Raw genomic sequence first — 17,649 nt, forward strand, 5'->3', positions numbered from 1 at the left:
AAAAGGTGGAATGTATCTATTTCAAAATGACAGAAACTTGAACAATGATTGCTCATGAATTAAAAACATGATCTGAATTATGAAACACATGGAGGGACTTTTTCTCTCCATCAAGTAAAAATGAAATTTTTGGTACATAAGGAAACAAGCTGTTCCATTGTATTTGTTCTTCCTGAAAACACACACACACACACACACACACACACACACACACACACACACACACACACACACACACACACACACACACACACACACACACACACACACACACACACACACACACACACACACACACACACCCACACACACGCACACACATCTATAAGGAGACCTTACAGCACTGTGAAAAAATGCATTAAAAATACTTTTTGGATGAGGATCATGAAGGCTCCAGGACAGACACTATGCGGACCTGAAGCACTTTTATTGTTTCAGCATCTTCTTCTGTTCCAGTCTCATCTTGAGCTCTGAAACCAGCGCTAAGTTCACAGTGTCCTGTCTTTTCATCGCTGACTTCTTTTTAGGTTTGATTGCCACTGTAGCTGAGACTGTGGGTACCGACCACTGCCTCTCCCCTTGGATGTAAGGGGGAGGAGGAGGGGGGGCACGAGGAGGGTCACGAGGAGGGGCACGAGGAGGCGAAGGCCAGTGTCTCACAACATTAGTGACGTTGTTGTTGTAGTTGACATTCTCAACAATGACCTCAGGCTCTGGCTCCGACGCTGGCTCTTCCTCTTCCTCCTCTTCTACTCTGAATTTCTTTGCGGGGTTTTCTGCTTTCTTTAAGGGGTTGTTGAGGTTCCAGGGGTTTTCTTTCCTCCTCCTCACGCGGCGGTTAGGCTGAATCCGGTTGGACTTTTTGTTGCGCATGAATGTTGCAGTGGAGATGATGACTGTGACTACGACCATGAGACTAATAGCACTAGCAAGCAGGCCTAGGATTTGAAATGGATTGTTTCTACTTTGCAAAATAGATCCCAAAGGCCCCCCACTGAGTTGGGTCTGTAAAAGAGCACAAGAAGAATTCATATATGGGACTGAAGTCCTAGTTTGTCACACAACAAAATAACTTATTATTATTGTCCCATTTATGTTTTGTGGTAAAGTTTGGCCGAAATAATTATGTGTGTAAATACAGATCGCAGTTACTGCAAATGTATTGCCATAACACAGTTTGTGTCCAAACTATTTTACTTTTTTCTCGTGAATGCCAAATTAATCTTACTTAAAATGATGATTTAAGTTCTGCTTTGTCAAGACAAGATCAGAGAGGTTGACTGGGCGACCTGAAGCTGAGACCATCCAGCACCTGAGAATACATGTTCATGAATCGAATTAAAAATCGGAAAACTAGAACTTGGTTTTTGTGTCCTATGTGAGGACTAAATCAGGACAAAAACAAGAAAAATTGGAAAATTGTGCTCTTGTACTCTTTCACAGACACAGCCCTGTTCTTCGACAAAATCCTTTGAAAAATATTTGCTATATACTTGTTACCACGGAGTTGAGTACTGCTGTGCTGATGATCTCAAGGTCAGTTTCATTTATACGACAGACCTCCTTATAATCTTTCTGATCTTGCCTTTAGACTGTACACGGGTCTTTTTCACAGAGTTCCAGTATATAAGAGTTGAAATGAAGATTGTCAGTGAAATGGCGAAGGTGACAGCGGTGAAACAAATCCCAAACACAGCCCCTGGACGCTTCCTGAGGCCCAGGAAGTATGAGACAAATCTGGATTTCACCTGAAAACATGACAATCGAATTTAGAGATTAAGATTTGTTCTGTCAACAAATCTGATAATTTGGCAAACAACCTGATATACTGGGCTTTGAGAAAATGGGTTATTCTGCAAAAACGTTGCACCCGTTTAAAAAGCATTACTTTAGAAAAATCTGTAGAATTCATCAAATTGTATTGTACTGTAAATAGACCCCTCATATCGGTGAGACTGACATATTTCTACCCATTCCTTGTTGTAACTTACAGCTTCAGTGATGTCGATCTTGATGACCGCAGTGGTGCTGAAGGACGGCTTGCCGCGGTCCCGGGCCTGCACCACCAGAGACCAGGTGCAGTCTGTCTGCTTGGTGATGTTCTGAATGATGGCCATCGACTTAATGTAGGACTTCAGCATGATCTCCCCCGTGTCAGCGTCAATGTCAAATATGTTGTTGTCTGGCTCAGCTTTCATGATGGCATACTCGATAACATTGTTGGGTATTTCTGCATCTTGGTCCACAGCCTGTGTGGATACATTGCATTAAAACCATGGAATGTCTTGGGTTACACTTTATCTGAGTAATTCAAAAAGAGCCAATACCTCTATTTTTACTGGTGCTCCAATCACCATGGTCTTCTCGAGGAAGTTATTGTTGAATGCAGGTGGGTGGTCATTCAGGTCCAACACAGTCACAAAGATCTCAGCCAGGCTGTACTTCCCCTCAGCGTCTTCTGCCTTCACATAGAAGTTGTACTTTGACCTCACCTCGGCGTCCAGGCTCGCCCACGGCTGGGTGTAGATGATCCCAGATGCAGGCTGGATCGAGAACCTGTAAACATGACAGGATTTAGAGTGTAACAGCATGCACTCCATTTGTTAATGCAAACATTTGGATCAAGACCCTTGTGGAGGTATGGGTATCACTTCATTTAAAAAGCATGCATTGACTGTCACCTGTTTACATCTCTGCTCAACCCTCCTCCTCCTGTCACCTCGGATCAATTAACCAATCACTGCTCTCGACTCCACACCCCCATTCAAAACCCAACGGGGATCAAGCTGTGGTTGGCCTTACATCATCATCACAACATGCCAGACCACACACTTTTCATGTCTGTGTTTTTATTTGATCCTTCCTCGTTTTTTCTTGATATCATTCCTGTGTTTTTTTTATTGTCTTTGTTGAACACTTTGGTAACGTCAGTTTTTTATTTTCTTTCACATAAAAAGCTGCATTTGAAACTTGAATGCACTAGATCAGGATGATACCACTGCCAATGAAATGTAGTCATTAAATATAGAAGTGTTAACGTATCGAGAAGGATTGGGATTAGACTGTTTTTCTGACTGACTTGTTTGGTTACCCAGCATTGACTCTGTCACAGTGTAGTAAGAAGTAAAGAACAGTCTATTTTCTCCTCCAATCCCATTACAGGATTAACAGAGAAAGAGGGCAAGCAGGCAAAGATCAGGACTTCATGGATTTGTCATAGTATGCTGAAGTGTGCAAAAAGATACTGTAAAAACATTAGATTTTCAAATTGCATGCTTTAGCAGTACCATGAAGTGTTGCCATTTATTGCTTCATAAAAGATTTCAAAGGAGGAGTTTTGGACTAATCATGAGTGGCACAGTTTTAACGCACGCACTAAGATAGAAAGGGTCCAAATCGGTCTCTTCTGCTTATTTTGGAAATCCTTTCCCTGAGTGCCATGTGGCATCATACATCTCCTCTAATTTGTCGCTACAGAGCTTAAAATCTGTGCTGAGATGTAAAAAAAATGCTCTCCTATTATTTACATTTCATCGTACACAAGGTGGTTTATTGGGAACAGCCCTTAGGGATTAAATACATCCCTAACAACACGTGTGTTTATGTTGCCGCCACACTTTACAGGTTCATGTTTACTCTGTGTCGCCGTTTTTAAATCTAGTCTCTTGGTCCTCTAAGGAATGCAGATTGAAATATGATTAAAAAAACAAACAAAAGAGTGTTAGTGTTGACTTTGTACGGCATGCAGGTGACCTTTAGGATTGTATCTGATGTGAAAGGAAACGCACGCTGTGGGTATACTGCGTGTTATTAAGAGTAAACAGTGACCTCTGAGCCTTTTTCTCAGAGGTTAGAATTCTAACTGGAAATCTAATAAGAATCGAGCTGAAAGAAAATACCAGCAAATCCTTTGAGGGACTACAGCGCTTAGGTGCAATAAACAGAACAAAGTCAGAATATGAAAAACAAGTCTGTGGTCGTATTTCTGTGCAGGTTTCAGGCTTTAGGTGGTCTTTACAGTAGCTTGCAATTAAAAGGCAACATCTGTCATTTCATTAAATAATTTTCTGAAACAAGTGTTTTCTAAGTGTATCAACAGCTCAGAGTATTGTCTAAGGGTTGGTGATTTTCCTTTGGTATGTTGAGACTGGCAAAATAACTACAAAATGTCGGATTAATAGACTCAGAAAAAGGTAGTGAAGCACAGTGAAAACATGGTTTGATAATAAAACTTGCAGGAAATCTCACCATTGGATTTTATTAAAGGTATTTTAATGGGGTGTTGAGGCGCCTCCTGTAACTTTTGCATACTCACAATTCAGCCCCTGATCCATAGATGGAGTACTTCACATCACCCCAAGGTCCTGAGTCTGGGTCTATAGCCTGTGCATGAACATAAAAGACAGATTTTAGAGAAAGAAAATGTTATGAGTTTGGACTGATATTAGGTCAGGTCAGCAGTAAATCTGAAATCTGAATTTTAGAGCAATATGTGGCTCAGTGAGCTAAGACATATCCCACTTACATCTACTACGTCATACAGCTAAACCACAACATATTAATATTAGATTTGTTTGGCAGCAGATAGTTCCCCTCTCTACTTAAGCAGAAAAGGGGAACTATCTGCTGCCATGAGCTCATAAAAACAAATGAATCTGCCCTGGATTGGACGATAAGTTGCGCAGGTCATCTATAAAAAGACTATTTTTTGATGTCATAGGAACATCATGATGGGTATCGGCTAATCTGTCTGTCTGTCGCAGCCGGGGGGCCTGTTCGCTGTCTCCATGTGTCCAAGGTCACTTGTTGGCTGTTCTTTTATCTGATTGAAATTGCCTGGGATCAAGGGAATGAGCCTCTGGTGTTCACGCAAAGGCAGGATTTATCAGCAGCTCCCCTGCTGCTTTGAGGGTCAGGGTGATATGAACTGACAAGAGGGTGAAGAAAATTCTATCTATCTATCTATCTATCTATCTCTCTATCTCTCTCTCTCTCTCTCTCTCTCTCTCTCTCTCTCTCTCTCTCTCTCTATCTATCTCCCTGTAACATGTTGTTCAGTTAGTTCATGTCAGTTCTGTACGTATTTTTTTGTGGTGCAGCTGCATGTGCTGCTAAGCTTCGGAAAATAAAATCTGGGAATTTGGTGTTACACAACAAAATGAAAGTGATAGCCATCTGGCAGCTTACCTCGCCTAGCTTTTATCTACATGTTTTCACATATTATCCCGACCCTCACCGCTCCAAAAGTCTACATTTAGGGTATTAATGGGCCTCTTGGGCTTTTTGTTAAAATTCCTCTTTAGCTCAGAGTGACGTACATTGGTGTTGGCATGTATTTTTAGACAGGATGAACTCTCTCTCACCGTGACTGACACTACATTGGAGCCACCGGGTGAGTTTTCTGGTATTCTGGCGATGTAGTACTCGGAGGAGAATTTGGGAGCGTTGTCATTCGTGTCCAAGAGATGTATGACAATGTCTGCTGTGGCACTGAACCTCTCGGGTGTATCGATCTCAACTGCAAGTAGCTAAAGAGGAGAAAGATTAGGAAATAAACACATAGAAAATGACTGATAAAATAACAGATGCAGGTGATATAACATGTGTGCGATGTGATGCCATTTCAAACTACTCCTGTGCAATGGGTTAACCTTGTATGTGATGAAGTGGTGTTTCTCAAAGTCCATGGCAGCAGAGTCTTCTACTAAGATTGTGACCTGGGCCTCATTGAGGACAGTCTGCGGGACGACTCGCAGCATCCTTCCTGGTCCGATGAGTTTAAGATTGAATTTAGCATTCGCACCCTGCATTCGCACAACACAAATCATCACAATAGTCAGAAAGTTTCATCAGTAAAAATAACTGTTATGTCATAAATGGAATGGAACTATTTATAGTCATCTGCTTTGTTTGTTATAAATCTATTGCACACAAAAGAGACATTTATATTATAATCCATGTAGTGTAGTCCCTTTAATCAAAATAAAAGCTTTTGATCCGTCTGTTATTATAGTAATGTATAAGAAATCAGGATATCAGTATAGCAGCAGAAATATTGTCGGTGAAACGTAATATCGCTGGACAAAGAGAACTCGACCTGTGTTGTAACAGTATTAAAAGAGCATTTGGTGAACATCAGCCATTTGGAGGAGGCTCATAGAAGGAGCTGGAAACACAGACAGACTTGCATAATCTGACAAATGGCACAGTTAGAGAGCACCTTTTAATTTGTGTTGGCTTACTTTCAAATGTGTGCAATTTTAAAAGGATTGTCTGTGTTAATGGCAGGCTTAAGGTAATTTCATACACAGAAGGCCAAACGATGAATGTTGATTACATCAGTTATTTTATTAGATAACAATATCATTTGAGGGAGGTGTGTGGCGCAGTGGACTAGTGCGTTGGTATTCGGATCAGGGGAGCACAGGTTCAAACCCTACTGCAGTCATCATGTCGTTGTGTCCCTGGGCAAGACACTTCATCCTCTTGTGGGGATTGCCCACAGTATTGAGTATGTAAGTCAAGTAACATGTAATGTAATGTAATTTGGGACAAATTAGTCTTATTACTGTACATCATCACTGTCACATAATAACTCCATCCCCATTAAATGTGGTAGCTTTCAAAGGCAGTACTACTATTTCATGGCTAAAAATATATGAAATATGCCTTTTTTTCGTTTACATTTTTGTTTCACATTTCAGTCAGTGTATGACAAGATGTTATTGGTCTTCTCACCTGATCGGAGTCGTTGACAGTGATTTTCAGCCCTCGGAGAATCTCTCCCTCGGGGGGATGCTCATACATGGTCAGCTGAAACATGTTCTGGGTGCCGTTCTCTCCGTAGAAAGTAGGCGGATTATTGTTCAGGTCCACCACACGGATCACCAGCATGGTCGCCCCACTGTCCAAGAGCCTGCCTTCAGGACTCACTTCTGATGCCTGGAGACAGGGGTTAAAGGTCACGCAGATAACACACAGCTATCTCTTAGACTTGGGGATATTTAATCTACCTAGATCAGTGGTACTTTGTGAGCTGCCACTCACCTTGACTTTAATATTGAAGATCTCTCTCTTCAGATACATGGGGTCAGTCAGCAGGGTGATGCAACCGCTTGTTTTATTGATGCTAAAAACCCCATCGTCGCCTGTAGGGACAAACAACAGACTATGAGCACCTTTGCCATATTTCAAACTCCTTCCAATCTTCTTTGAGTGAAATGCTTACCACTGTCAAAGGAATACTGGATTGGATTTGGGCTTCCCACATCGCCATCTTTTGCCACGACAGTGAATATTTCAGATCCCTGGGGGAAAATCAGAAGATTCTGCTGTTATTACTTTTTCAAAGACATAGTTTTACTTTCTTTTATTACTTTTTGTTTGACAGAATGCTCTTTGACTTTTCATTGTCTATGGCGTCCTGCCCATGGAAATGTTCATGAAAAATACCTCGTTATGACTTATTTATGACATACTTTACTATGTATTTCTGTATACTATTTTTCTTCTACAAATAATACTATTATATACAATTGTTGACATACTATAATGAGACTTCTTTCTTTACTTAGACATGTTTTATGGTCTACTACACTAAGACCTTTTTATGGCATACCGCAATGACCTTTATTTTTTTATATAACAATATACAATTACTTTTTTAAGACATTTTTATTATTTCTTATATTAAACAACTCTAATATGTGACTATTGACAAGAACACATTGTCAAAATCTAATGATATAGGAGGTGAAGAAGAAAAGAGCTAACAAAGCAGGAAATGTACTGAGTCACCCTGTTGGTGCACAGAGTTTCACAACATATGTCATAATAATTCTGAGCCTGATCTTCACTGAGTCTTCCGACATTAAAATGTCATGATCCTAATTATTCCCTTTCGGATGAACATCAGAATGTGTAATCTCTTTCATATGACTGCTGTGACATTCTGTGGCTGAGGAGATAGCTGCTTTCATTTGAGCTAAGCTATTGAGAAAGCAGCATGGGCATTGCTGCAAAATGTCAGCAACTAAAGCTGTTTGATACCTGATGATGCTGTCTTGTGTGTGGGCTCTTTTGCCCACACACAAGGTGTGAACAGCATGACCTATACTGTGAATGAAGAAATAAATTGCATTGCCTACGTGAGGTTACCATGTGTTGCAATGCTGCTATGATTTAATTTAAGAAAACATGCGCCAGTTGCAATACAAACTACAAGTTTTTATAAAAAAGCGTAAAAGTAGGCCATCATTGAAGGTTGTTTTCATACTCACTGGCACTGAGATTTCATAAATGTAGCCAAAATACGGTGTCCCAATGAAGGCTGGCGGAGTGTCTTGTGCATCAACCACGTTGATCGTCAGAGTAGCAGAGGATGACATGAACTGCTCCTTGCCATTGAAATTACCACCACCATCCTGAAACAAAAGAAAGTTGTTTTAATACTTCTTGACTCCTTCCTGAAATAATGTTTACAGTCAGGTGTAAACAGCAGTGTCATTTGTAACACATTTGAATAAAGTACAAAGTTATGTTTGTGCTTTTTAATGTTTATATTGTGTTTAATGATAGCACTCTTTAAACTCATATCCACCCCAAACTTTGTTATATGTTCTTGAGGCCTACCAAACGTGTTGAGAACATAATTCTTAATAAAATATTTGAAAAGCTGACTCTTAAAGTATTGTTGAAAGCTGTATTGTTTAAATCCATGTGTCCTTGCCATGTGTGCAATAACATCACTGGTGCTATTAGCAGCTGAAAGCTCCACAGGGTATTATAGCCCACTTGTTTTTAAAATGAAAAATAAATTATTTGACGACAGAACAACTTTATGGGTGTTGATGCACCCATTACCTTTGCAACGACAGTGACAAAGTGCGTCTTTGTTTTCTCATAGTCCAACGTTTCTCCAGATTTAATACGAAGGACACCACTATTCCTGTCCATGGCAAACAAACTGGACTGAGCATTCTGTGACAGGGAACAGGGCAAAAGCAGGATTTTTAAAAGCACACACATGCAATGTTTTAAAAATGTCAAATGAGTAAAAGCCTCTTGCTAAAACCCCATTTACAACCACTCACGTGAGATATCATGAAAAATAGTCAGATGGATGCATAAAAAACACTTGAATTAGGACACAGCTATACAAAGTCTATAACATTGTCCATCTGGATGCAGGTGAAAGCTGCTGTGTCCAGATGTGCACTGCCTCCCCTCGACACTGTCACTCCAGGCCAGATGTTCTTCGGTCCTAATAGTCCAAAGTGCAAACTAACATTCTCTGCCACCCCCTGCCAAAGCAGCCCTCTAAGCCTTCAATACCTGATACAAATGTGATTGTGATTTAATCCCCATCGTCAGGCACATGCACACATAGGCATCAGAAAACCCTGAACTGATGTTAACCTCGTTATCTGTACATCTATACATATTTCCGTGACGAGAAGATTAACTTTAGAACTGGCCGGTTTCAGCTCGTGTTTCATGTTAGGGGAGCATTTAAAAAATGTTGTGTCTGAGCTTATTTCGTTATTTTTATTCTGTTTTAGTTTATTGCAGTAGTCAGAGAATGTGGGGCCTGTGGGGGTCGAGTAATACCTGGAGGAAGTAGTTGACTGAGCCCCCTGAGCCTGTGTCTTTGTCCACTGCCTCCACTTTGTAGATGCTGCTGCCAGACTCAGTTGTCTGAAAAATAGAAAATAATGTGGGTCACAACATTTAAGACTCACACATATATTCATCTATTGTTTCAAAAATATAATGTCATTTTCATTTTATGGTTCATAAAGCAAACACTTTTCTTACTTCCAGGACTTCAATGATTGCCGGTAGGTTTTGGAATTCAGGTTTTTCATCGTTTGCATCCATTACAAATACTGTGACTCTTTCCACAACCTGAAACATGAAACATGTTCAAGTTTATTTTTGTCGGTTTCACAAGCGATACACCAAACAAATTATTATCACACATTCAACTAGATATGTTTACCTTGCTTTGTCCATCTGTGATGCTGACAAGGACGTCAATAGAATCTTGTTTCTGTGAAGGGACGGTAAAATAAATGATATGAAGAAATACATACATTTACATCACAAGTCCTGAGGCCTTTGTTAACTTTACCTCTCTGTCCAGCTTTTCCGCCAATGTGATGTTTCCAGTTTTGGAGTTGACCCTAAAGTATTCTCTTGACCCTGGATCAAAAGAAAGACCATACCTCACCTCCTGGCCCTCAGGGTCTGAGCCATTGAGGCAATAGATCTGTGTACCTAAAGGAAGACGTCAACATGTAAAACAAACCGCTTTGTCTGCTGACTGGTTCGGACATGTTTGGAAGAGTCAAAGCCTACCCTCAAGACAAAACAAATTATCTCTGTAGTTCCTTTTAGTTTCTCAGTTTAAGAATAAGAAATCATTTAGAAAATCTAACTCTAATCGACAACCAAGGATTATAGTTAGCCTATTGTTTGGGCCAAACTGCTGTGTAAAATACTGTCACACACATCAACAGCAGCAGTAGAGGAGAATGTAAGTGTGAGAGCCTTCATGCCACACAGCACCTGTTCATCTATCAAAGACTATTTAACATGGACTCCCAGATATTGGCATCCAAAACATGCCCTTTCAATGATTGATGGTTCCAACAGTACAGAATTAGCTGTTCATGCTAAATGTCCTGCTTTTTGTATTGATCTCACCGACAGCCGTGTCCTCTGAGAGGCTGAACAGCGCCATGTTCCCATTGTAGTTGTAGGGTCCATTGTCGTAGAAAAAGGGTGCGAAGTCTGCTTGTGCTGAGGACAAATGAAATAAGAACACCTTAAAAAGCTAGAATGACAAGAGAAGAAGTAATAACATAATCTGCTAGAATCCACTTCAAGACAATGGTACCAGCGTACCATACTGTGAATTGATCTGGCCCTTCCTACATCCAGGACATGGTTAAACTGTACACCCCAGCACATGCACTCCGCTCTGCATCAGCCAAACGGCTCGCTGCACCCGCACTGCGAGGGAGACCCAAGTTCCCATCAGCAAAAACACGTGGGTTTGCTATCCTGGCTCCAAAATGGTGGAATGAACTCCCCATTGAAATCAGGACAGCAGAAAGCTTACACATCTTCCGGCGCAGACTGAAAATCTCTTTCGACTCCACTTCGAGCGATTGAATTACTAACAAAGAACTGCTAACAGAGCACTTATATACTAATAAAGGACTGGCTTATCTAAAACCAGTTGAGTAGCACTTGAAATTTTTTGGCTCTATGAAACCTGATGTACTTATATGATTCTGTTTGTATCTTCCTGGTCGAATGCACTTATTGTAAGTCGCTTTGAGTAAAAGCGTCAGCTAAATGTAATGTAATGTAATATTTATTTTACAAATTGACAGTTGAATTTAGGACTTGTAAAACAAACTCATTATTGTTGTAGTACAATCAATCAATTTGCTGGCTAATGTTTGTTCAAGCAATTTAGTTAGATATTTTCTCATGTCTGTCGTTACAGGTTTCACAAATGTAGTTTTAATTTCAAAACGTAAACCAAGCTCACTCTACTGTACTGTGCTGTCGCCCCACCTTATTAGTCACTTTGCCTGGGATTACGATGGAGTTACGTCAACCTCTTAACATACCTTTCTAAACATAGACCTCTGAGCTCTGGTGGTGCAAACAATGCTCCTTTAATGTGTAAATCGAAACTCATCTAAATATTCAAATTACATTTACAATTGAAACAAATCAATCAGCATGATAGTCATACATAGTATAAACACACTCAAACCCACACATGAGATCAACTAACCAAGTCAGGCAATATTAACAAATTGAAAACAGAATAGATTTCAATATAAACTGAGGTAAAATGTATCAACCCAGGGGCTGTCAGCATTTATAATCAGATCACAGCAACAGGACACATTTAAACAGAGAATGAGTAACTTACCAAAGCAGGCATGTACAAACACAAAAAGCAGTGGAAAATGTAATATCTTTACATTCTTCATCCTAAAGAATGAGGTCATTTAACCGCACCATGAAGACGGCTCCGTCGAGAGTCATGTACATGAGATGCAGCTCTCGAGGTGCTCCTGTGCGACTGGAGAAGGTGAAAGGCAGCACGCACAAGCTAATCCAATGAGACATCTCAAGAGTTACTCCTGGGCCCTCTCAGTCCAACAGAGGTTTTCAATAGACAGGAGATGGCCTTTTCTGCAGGCCAGACAAAACAAAGTTATGCCACAGCTTTGCAGATCACGGAGAGGTACATTTTTTCTTTTCTTATTTTTTTTCAAGTACACAGTTTTGATTTACAACAAATAATTTAAAAACAAATCATAGATGCACTTTTTCCATCATGTCCTCATATGTTGGAATAATGTAAAGAATAACACAATGTAAGAAATGTGTGTGTCTGAAGGTAAGAAAGCTAAACTGTCCAGCTATTATGGCTAAACGAATGTCAAATTTGATTTTGAATGTATATTTTACATTGAAACCTGTATGTTAATTTTGATATATTGCTTAAACTTTATCAAAAGTTTTGGACCATTACAATCTAAGCACTGTAAGATTTAGCTTGTATTCTAATTTGGAGAATGTAATGGTTTTACAAGATACACAGTCTATACTGAATAGCCACTAATTAAAGGTATCATGCCTTTATGAATAGATTTAAATTTAAATAAATGAGACATTTTTATTAAACATAACTTACATTTACAAACATATTTTACATAAATGTGATGTAAGGAGGTGGAGGGATTAAAGTATACAGGATCATTATTGTCACAATACACGCTGTTTTACCAATAAATACAGTTCCATCTGTTATGCACTCCACAGCCATCTGTTGCATTAAGGAAAACAACTCCAGGATATACTAAATTAAAAGAATAGCTACTAAACAGAGGATGACAGTAGATGAAAGCAATAAGTGATCTGATTATGGATGTTATAGTAGATATCATGATGGGAATGTGTGGACTGATGACATAAACTGCCTTGTTTGTCATATAAGGGGCAAACAAGGCAGGAGGACATGTTTACCTTATTTTTTACAAGATATTACTTTTATTTGAGACGCATTCTCTTGAAATAAAAACACAATGATTAGTTGATTTATTGCGACATAAAGTTAACGTAGCCATTCTTATGTTTTAACAGATACTGTAATATAAAATCATAACATCTTTTATATTTTGTCCTTTTGATTAAAAAAGTAAATGTCAACTCTATGATGCCTACTGTATGCACACCAAAGATGTTGCGTGCAAGAGGATTTACACACATGATTAAACCTTTTACAGTCCATTCTCATACTGAAATTAAACCTACTTTATAATCTGAGTGCTGCCTGTTCAAATGTACAGTATGAAGCATGAGCTCAGTAACAGCTTGTTGCATTGTTGTTGCATTGTGCTTTCAGAAAACTGGACATTGTCAGAAAGTCACCAGGTGGGAAAGAGAGGCACAAATAATGCAGAATAAAAAACGTCACTTTCTGGATTGAAATCAGTGACCTTTGACAGCAGAACCTGACATACAGTGAGACATTTCAGGTTTGAGACATAATGTGTCTAGACAGCCAAGTTTTAAAATGTTTCTGTTATTTTAAGGCAGTGAATTCAGAATATGCATAACTTTCTCAGGATAGTCACTTGTCACATTCAGTCAAAAAGATCACCTGTCAGGTTACTTCTGTTTGTTGGTGGTCAAGGCTGTGGATTCAGGTTTAATTTTCATGGAACTGGCAGATGGCAGGCCAAAAGATTAACCCACTATGCTCTAATCTCTCCTCATCTTGTAATGCACAGAGCCTGTCTATGGCCACACAGACTCCATCCGACAAAAATGTAAAGCACAATCAGCACACACTGTTGCCACGAGTACAATGGACTGGTGGATATGTAGCATTAATGTGCAATCTATGTGATTTCGCTAACACATTAACTTTTTTAACATCTGCCATTGTAAATGTGGCCTTTGTTTCAAATGTTAAAACCCTCAGATGTGGGCCAGTGTTTATATTCTACATTAAACACCTGCTACTGAAGCTTAAATGTGCAAGTGTCTTTGCAAGGATCACTGCAAAAGAATCATACGGATAAAAGCTCACTGCTCATCTGTAGTCCTGTTCTTAGTTTCTAATCCCGTGCCTTCAATCACAGCGGCAAATGCTGACCTCTTTGTTTCTGTTGGAGACTGAGCCATGAGGCTGCCCACAGGGAAATTTCAGGGAGATGCTCATCACTTCAGCTTGTGCATCATTTGATCTGGATTATTGTGGCCAATAGAATAGGCTAAACTGCTTCTAAATAGGCTCAGTGTATCCTGAAATTTAAATATCAGTAAAGAACAGTCATTGAAACAAATGCCGATATCTCAAATCATGTTGTTCTCTTGACCGGATGAGCCTCTTCAGTTGTGGTACTATAAAATGAAAGTTACCCTCATAGGGTTTGGCATCCAAATCAAAACATCATATTCAAGGAACCAAGGAGCAGCAGAGGACCGAGTACAAACCATATAATTCAGCCACTTTGTTGGAAAATGATAAGTAATAGCTGAGTTAAATTTTCTCTGGGACTATAACACATTAACAAAGTTCTGCTCAGGTCAGCCGGCACCAGTATGCTGTTCTTTCCTGTTACTAAATCCAAACCTGTTTTAGCTATGCTGTAAACACTATGGTACACACTTATAGAAATACCTAGAAACCAGGCTAAAAATGTCAGTCTGCAAACGCTTTTTTATTACACACTGTGTGACACTGTATGCAATCTTAATGTTTTTCTTTAATCGCTTTTTTGTTGTTAATCTCTGTGAATATCGCAAAGCACCCTTCTTTACATTACATGTTATTTAGCTGATGCTTTATCCGAAGTGACTTAATACACTTGAATACTGTGGACATGCCTAAAGGAGCAATTTGAGCTTAAGTAACTTGCCCAAGGACATTTTGACATGTTGACTGCAGCGGGTGGCGATCGAACTGCCGACCGCTGACTGGAAGTTGCTTATTTATCCCCTGGGCCATATTCCCCACAAATACACAATATGAAATGTGTTGTAAATTAAGAGGCCTTGCCTTTTGTTTGAGAATAAGTGGATAGTTCAAGATAAAATTGTACATGATCTTTAAAAAATAAAACAGTAGACCATGATCTCAATGGGTCACCCCTTGTTAGTTTAAAAAATATATATATATAATGAAAAAAGTCTCATAAACATTGACTAGTAGGCTACATTATAGAAACTACAAATAAAACAAGTAGCCTAATAAGTTACAAATAATAAAAAATATGTTCAGTTATGGCTTAAAACTGTAAATGTACTTCACTACAAATAACATGTAATTCATTTATGAGAAAATGCTTCTCTTAGCAGCATTTGGTTGTATGTTATACATTTATGAGGTTGAGGTTTAGAGCACGTTTTTGGCCATTCAACAAAAAGTAATGTTAAAAGGGAATGCTGCAAGTATAATTAGTTTGAACATGTGGACGACCAAATAACAGCTTATCATTGCCGCATATCAAGAACATTTCGGATTACAAGTATCCCAAATATTCCAAAAAAACTTTCACATCATATGAGAAGAAAAACTATATCAATGATGTTTTCTCCATTTCGTTTCCATTTTCAAAGTTTGCAGTGCCAATGAAATGGTCCAAGAACGCATCCAAAATGAAAACAATTGTTTGCCAGGTCAAAAATAGAAATGGAAACTTTGAATGATATGTGGCCCACAGTGCTTGTGTCACGATCACTCTGTCTGTTAGCACCTGTTGTCAAGATGCCCAATTCAGCTTTACCATTTTGGATTATTATTGATAATCTCTAGTGCGGTTTGCCAAGGGCAGAGGTTCGCTTTTAGTCCTGGTCCACTCAAGAACTAGGTCACTCCTTTAATCTCTCCATGTAGAGTATACTGTAGGTTGACAGCCTTTTCATTTCATAAACCTCAGTGAGTGCTAGCAGAGGAAACACAGAGTCATGAATCTTGCAAAATGCCAAAAGACATGACACACTACAGCTGCAAAAGTTGTAAGATAATGTATGACCATATGAGTCCTGTTTTATAGGTCTTACTAAGATTTCAACAAGACTTTGAGGCTCTATGAGGGATTGTCGTTGTAGCAATATGCACAATTTGCAAAACAAAATAAATAAACTGTGTGCAACAGTTTGATAAATATATGTAAATCGAGTAAAAAGCTATAAATATGATTATATAAAATAAAATTGATGTTAAATTGTAAAACCAAATCTAAAAATTGGAGCTCATGAAAAAATGTATTCATAAGACTTTATTATGTGCATTAAATGTGTGTATGTATTGTTGATTAATTTAAAAGTATGCTGCCACACATCATGTTGGCCTCTTCTGATACGCTGCTCCAGTCCTCTATATTCTTTTACAATGCTGCCCCCAAGTGTTCAAACACTGCTGGTGGACAAAATAAATGTGTATGAGTGCATAAGTTAAATAGTGTTAAGAAATGTATTTATTTAACTGGAACTGTGGATGGAGTGTTGCATTTACGCTGACAATACAATACAATATAATTAAGGCCCCGAACATAACCTGTTTGAGCTCCTCCCATTCAGATGAACACACGCACAAACAGCCAAAAAAATAGATCGTCCCAAGTAACTGCGATAAACCTGCTGACATCTGATGTCTCCACAGGCTGAGATATAGGGGAGAACGGGGTAAATTGAGCCAGTGGGTAAGTTGAACCACCTCTCGTAACTAGGCAACGCCTTATAGTTGTAATCAAGTGACCAGAAATTATGCAAGCTACACCCATTTCTCATTGCCTGTGAAAGAGAGATACTCATTGTGGTCTGGTAAGTAAACATTTTTACAAAAAAACGTTTTTCGCTTGTCAAAGTACATTTTCTAGATGTCAGCTATATCGGCTGTCATGTAAAAAAAAAAGTATCCAGGTTAAACACATATATTGTATATGTTGATGTGTTGGCAGCGTATTAAACATAACCATGTGAATCATTAAGCTAAAGATGACTCTGAATTCTAATGCGAGGCTATTTTTTCTAAAAATGGTGGCTATAGGGTAAAGTGAACCATGGGCCTTGGGGTAAATTGAGCCAGTTTTTCAATGGAGAAATTAATGAAAGTAGGCCAAGTTGATAATAAGAGCTCATTGTAGGCTACATTTAAAGTTGAATTTACCCTCTATTTGATTGGTAAGATGTATGAAATTGTATCACCATTTGTATGATTACTTTTCCTTTTAACATGTTAAAAAAAAATCAATCAATTAAATCGAAATTTATATAAAAAATATTTGAAAAACTAAGCTTGTATTTGGTTTGTTATTTATTGTTTATAGTTACCTTTAAGATTTGTTGTAGGTATGCCCAGGTTTGAACAGGTATGCCCAGGTTTGAACCGTGGTTCAATTTACCCCCTGACCTGGATCAACTTACCCCTACACTGGGGCAAGTTGAGCCACAAGACTTTTTTTTTTAAAGAAGTAATATTTTCACTGCCCTTGATCAAATATTAATTATTATCATTGCCATTGATAGGAGACATCCTGAATTATAGGTGTGTGTTTTCATTTTTACTATGTGTCCACACCTGAACATATTAGTGCTTGATCATGT

The 17,649-nt window shown here is 38.8% G+C and overlaps 1 protein-coding gene across 1 annotated transcript in view; it reads right to left on the reverse strand.

Annotated features, from left to right (window-relative positions):
* Nucleotides 1-426: 426 nt before the first annotated feature.
* The window catches only part of cdhr1a (cadherin-related family member 1a), an 18,598-nt gene continuing 1,375 nt past the window's right edge, over nucleotides 427-17,649 (reverse strand). The window contains exons 2-17 of the mRNA XM_010767684.1: nucleotides 10,708-10,803; nucleotides 10,133-10,278; nucleotides 10,001-10,051; nucleotides 9,817-9,906; nucleotides 9,610-9,696; nucleotides 8,863-8,979; nucleotides 8,280-8,423; nucleotides 7,229-7,307; nucleotides 7,048-7,148; nucleotides 6,739-6,942; nucleotides 5,652-5,804; nucleotides 5,364-5,528; nucleotides 4,316-4,383; nucleotides 2,328-2,556; nucleotides 1,992-2,249; nucleotides 427-1,005 (exon numbers count right to left, since the gene is read on the reverse strand). Coding sequence (XP_010765986.1) covers nucleotides 427-1,005; nucleotides 1,992-2,249; nucleotides 2,328-2,556; nucleotides 4,316-4,383; nucleotides 5,364-5,528; nucleotides 5,652-5,804; nucleotides 6,739-6,942; nucleotides 7,048-7,148; nucleotides 7,229-7,307; nucleotides 8,280-8,423; nucleotides 8,863-8,979; nucleotides 9,610-9,696; nucleotides 9,817-9,906; nucleotides 10,001-10,051; nucleotides 10,133-10,278; nucleotides 10,708-10,803 — 2,567 coding nt within the window. The remainder of the gene's footprint in view (nucleotides 1,006-1,991; nucleotides 2,250-2,327; nucleotides 2,557-4,315; nucleotides 4,384-5,363; nucleotides 5,529-5,651; nucleotides 5,805-6,738; nucleotides 6,943-7,047; nucleotides 7,149-7,228; nucleotides 7,308-8,279; nucleotides 8,424-8,862; nucleotides 8,980-9,609; nucleotides 9,697-9,816; nucleotides 9,907-10,000; nucleotides 10,052-10,132; nucleotides 10,279-10,707; nucleotides 10,804-17,649) is intronic.

This window comes from Notothenia coriiceps, unplaced genomic scaffold (assembly GCF_000735185.1).
Source record: "Notothenia coriiceps isolate Sejong01 unplaced genomic scaffold, NC01 NC01_scaffold00004548, whole genome shotgun sequence".
Lineage (NCBI taxonomy): Eukaryota > Metazoa > Chordata > Actinopteri > Perciformes > Nototheniidae > Notothenia > Notothenia coriiceps.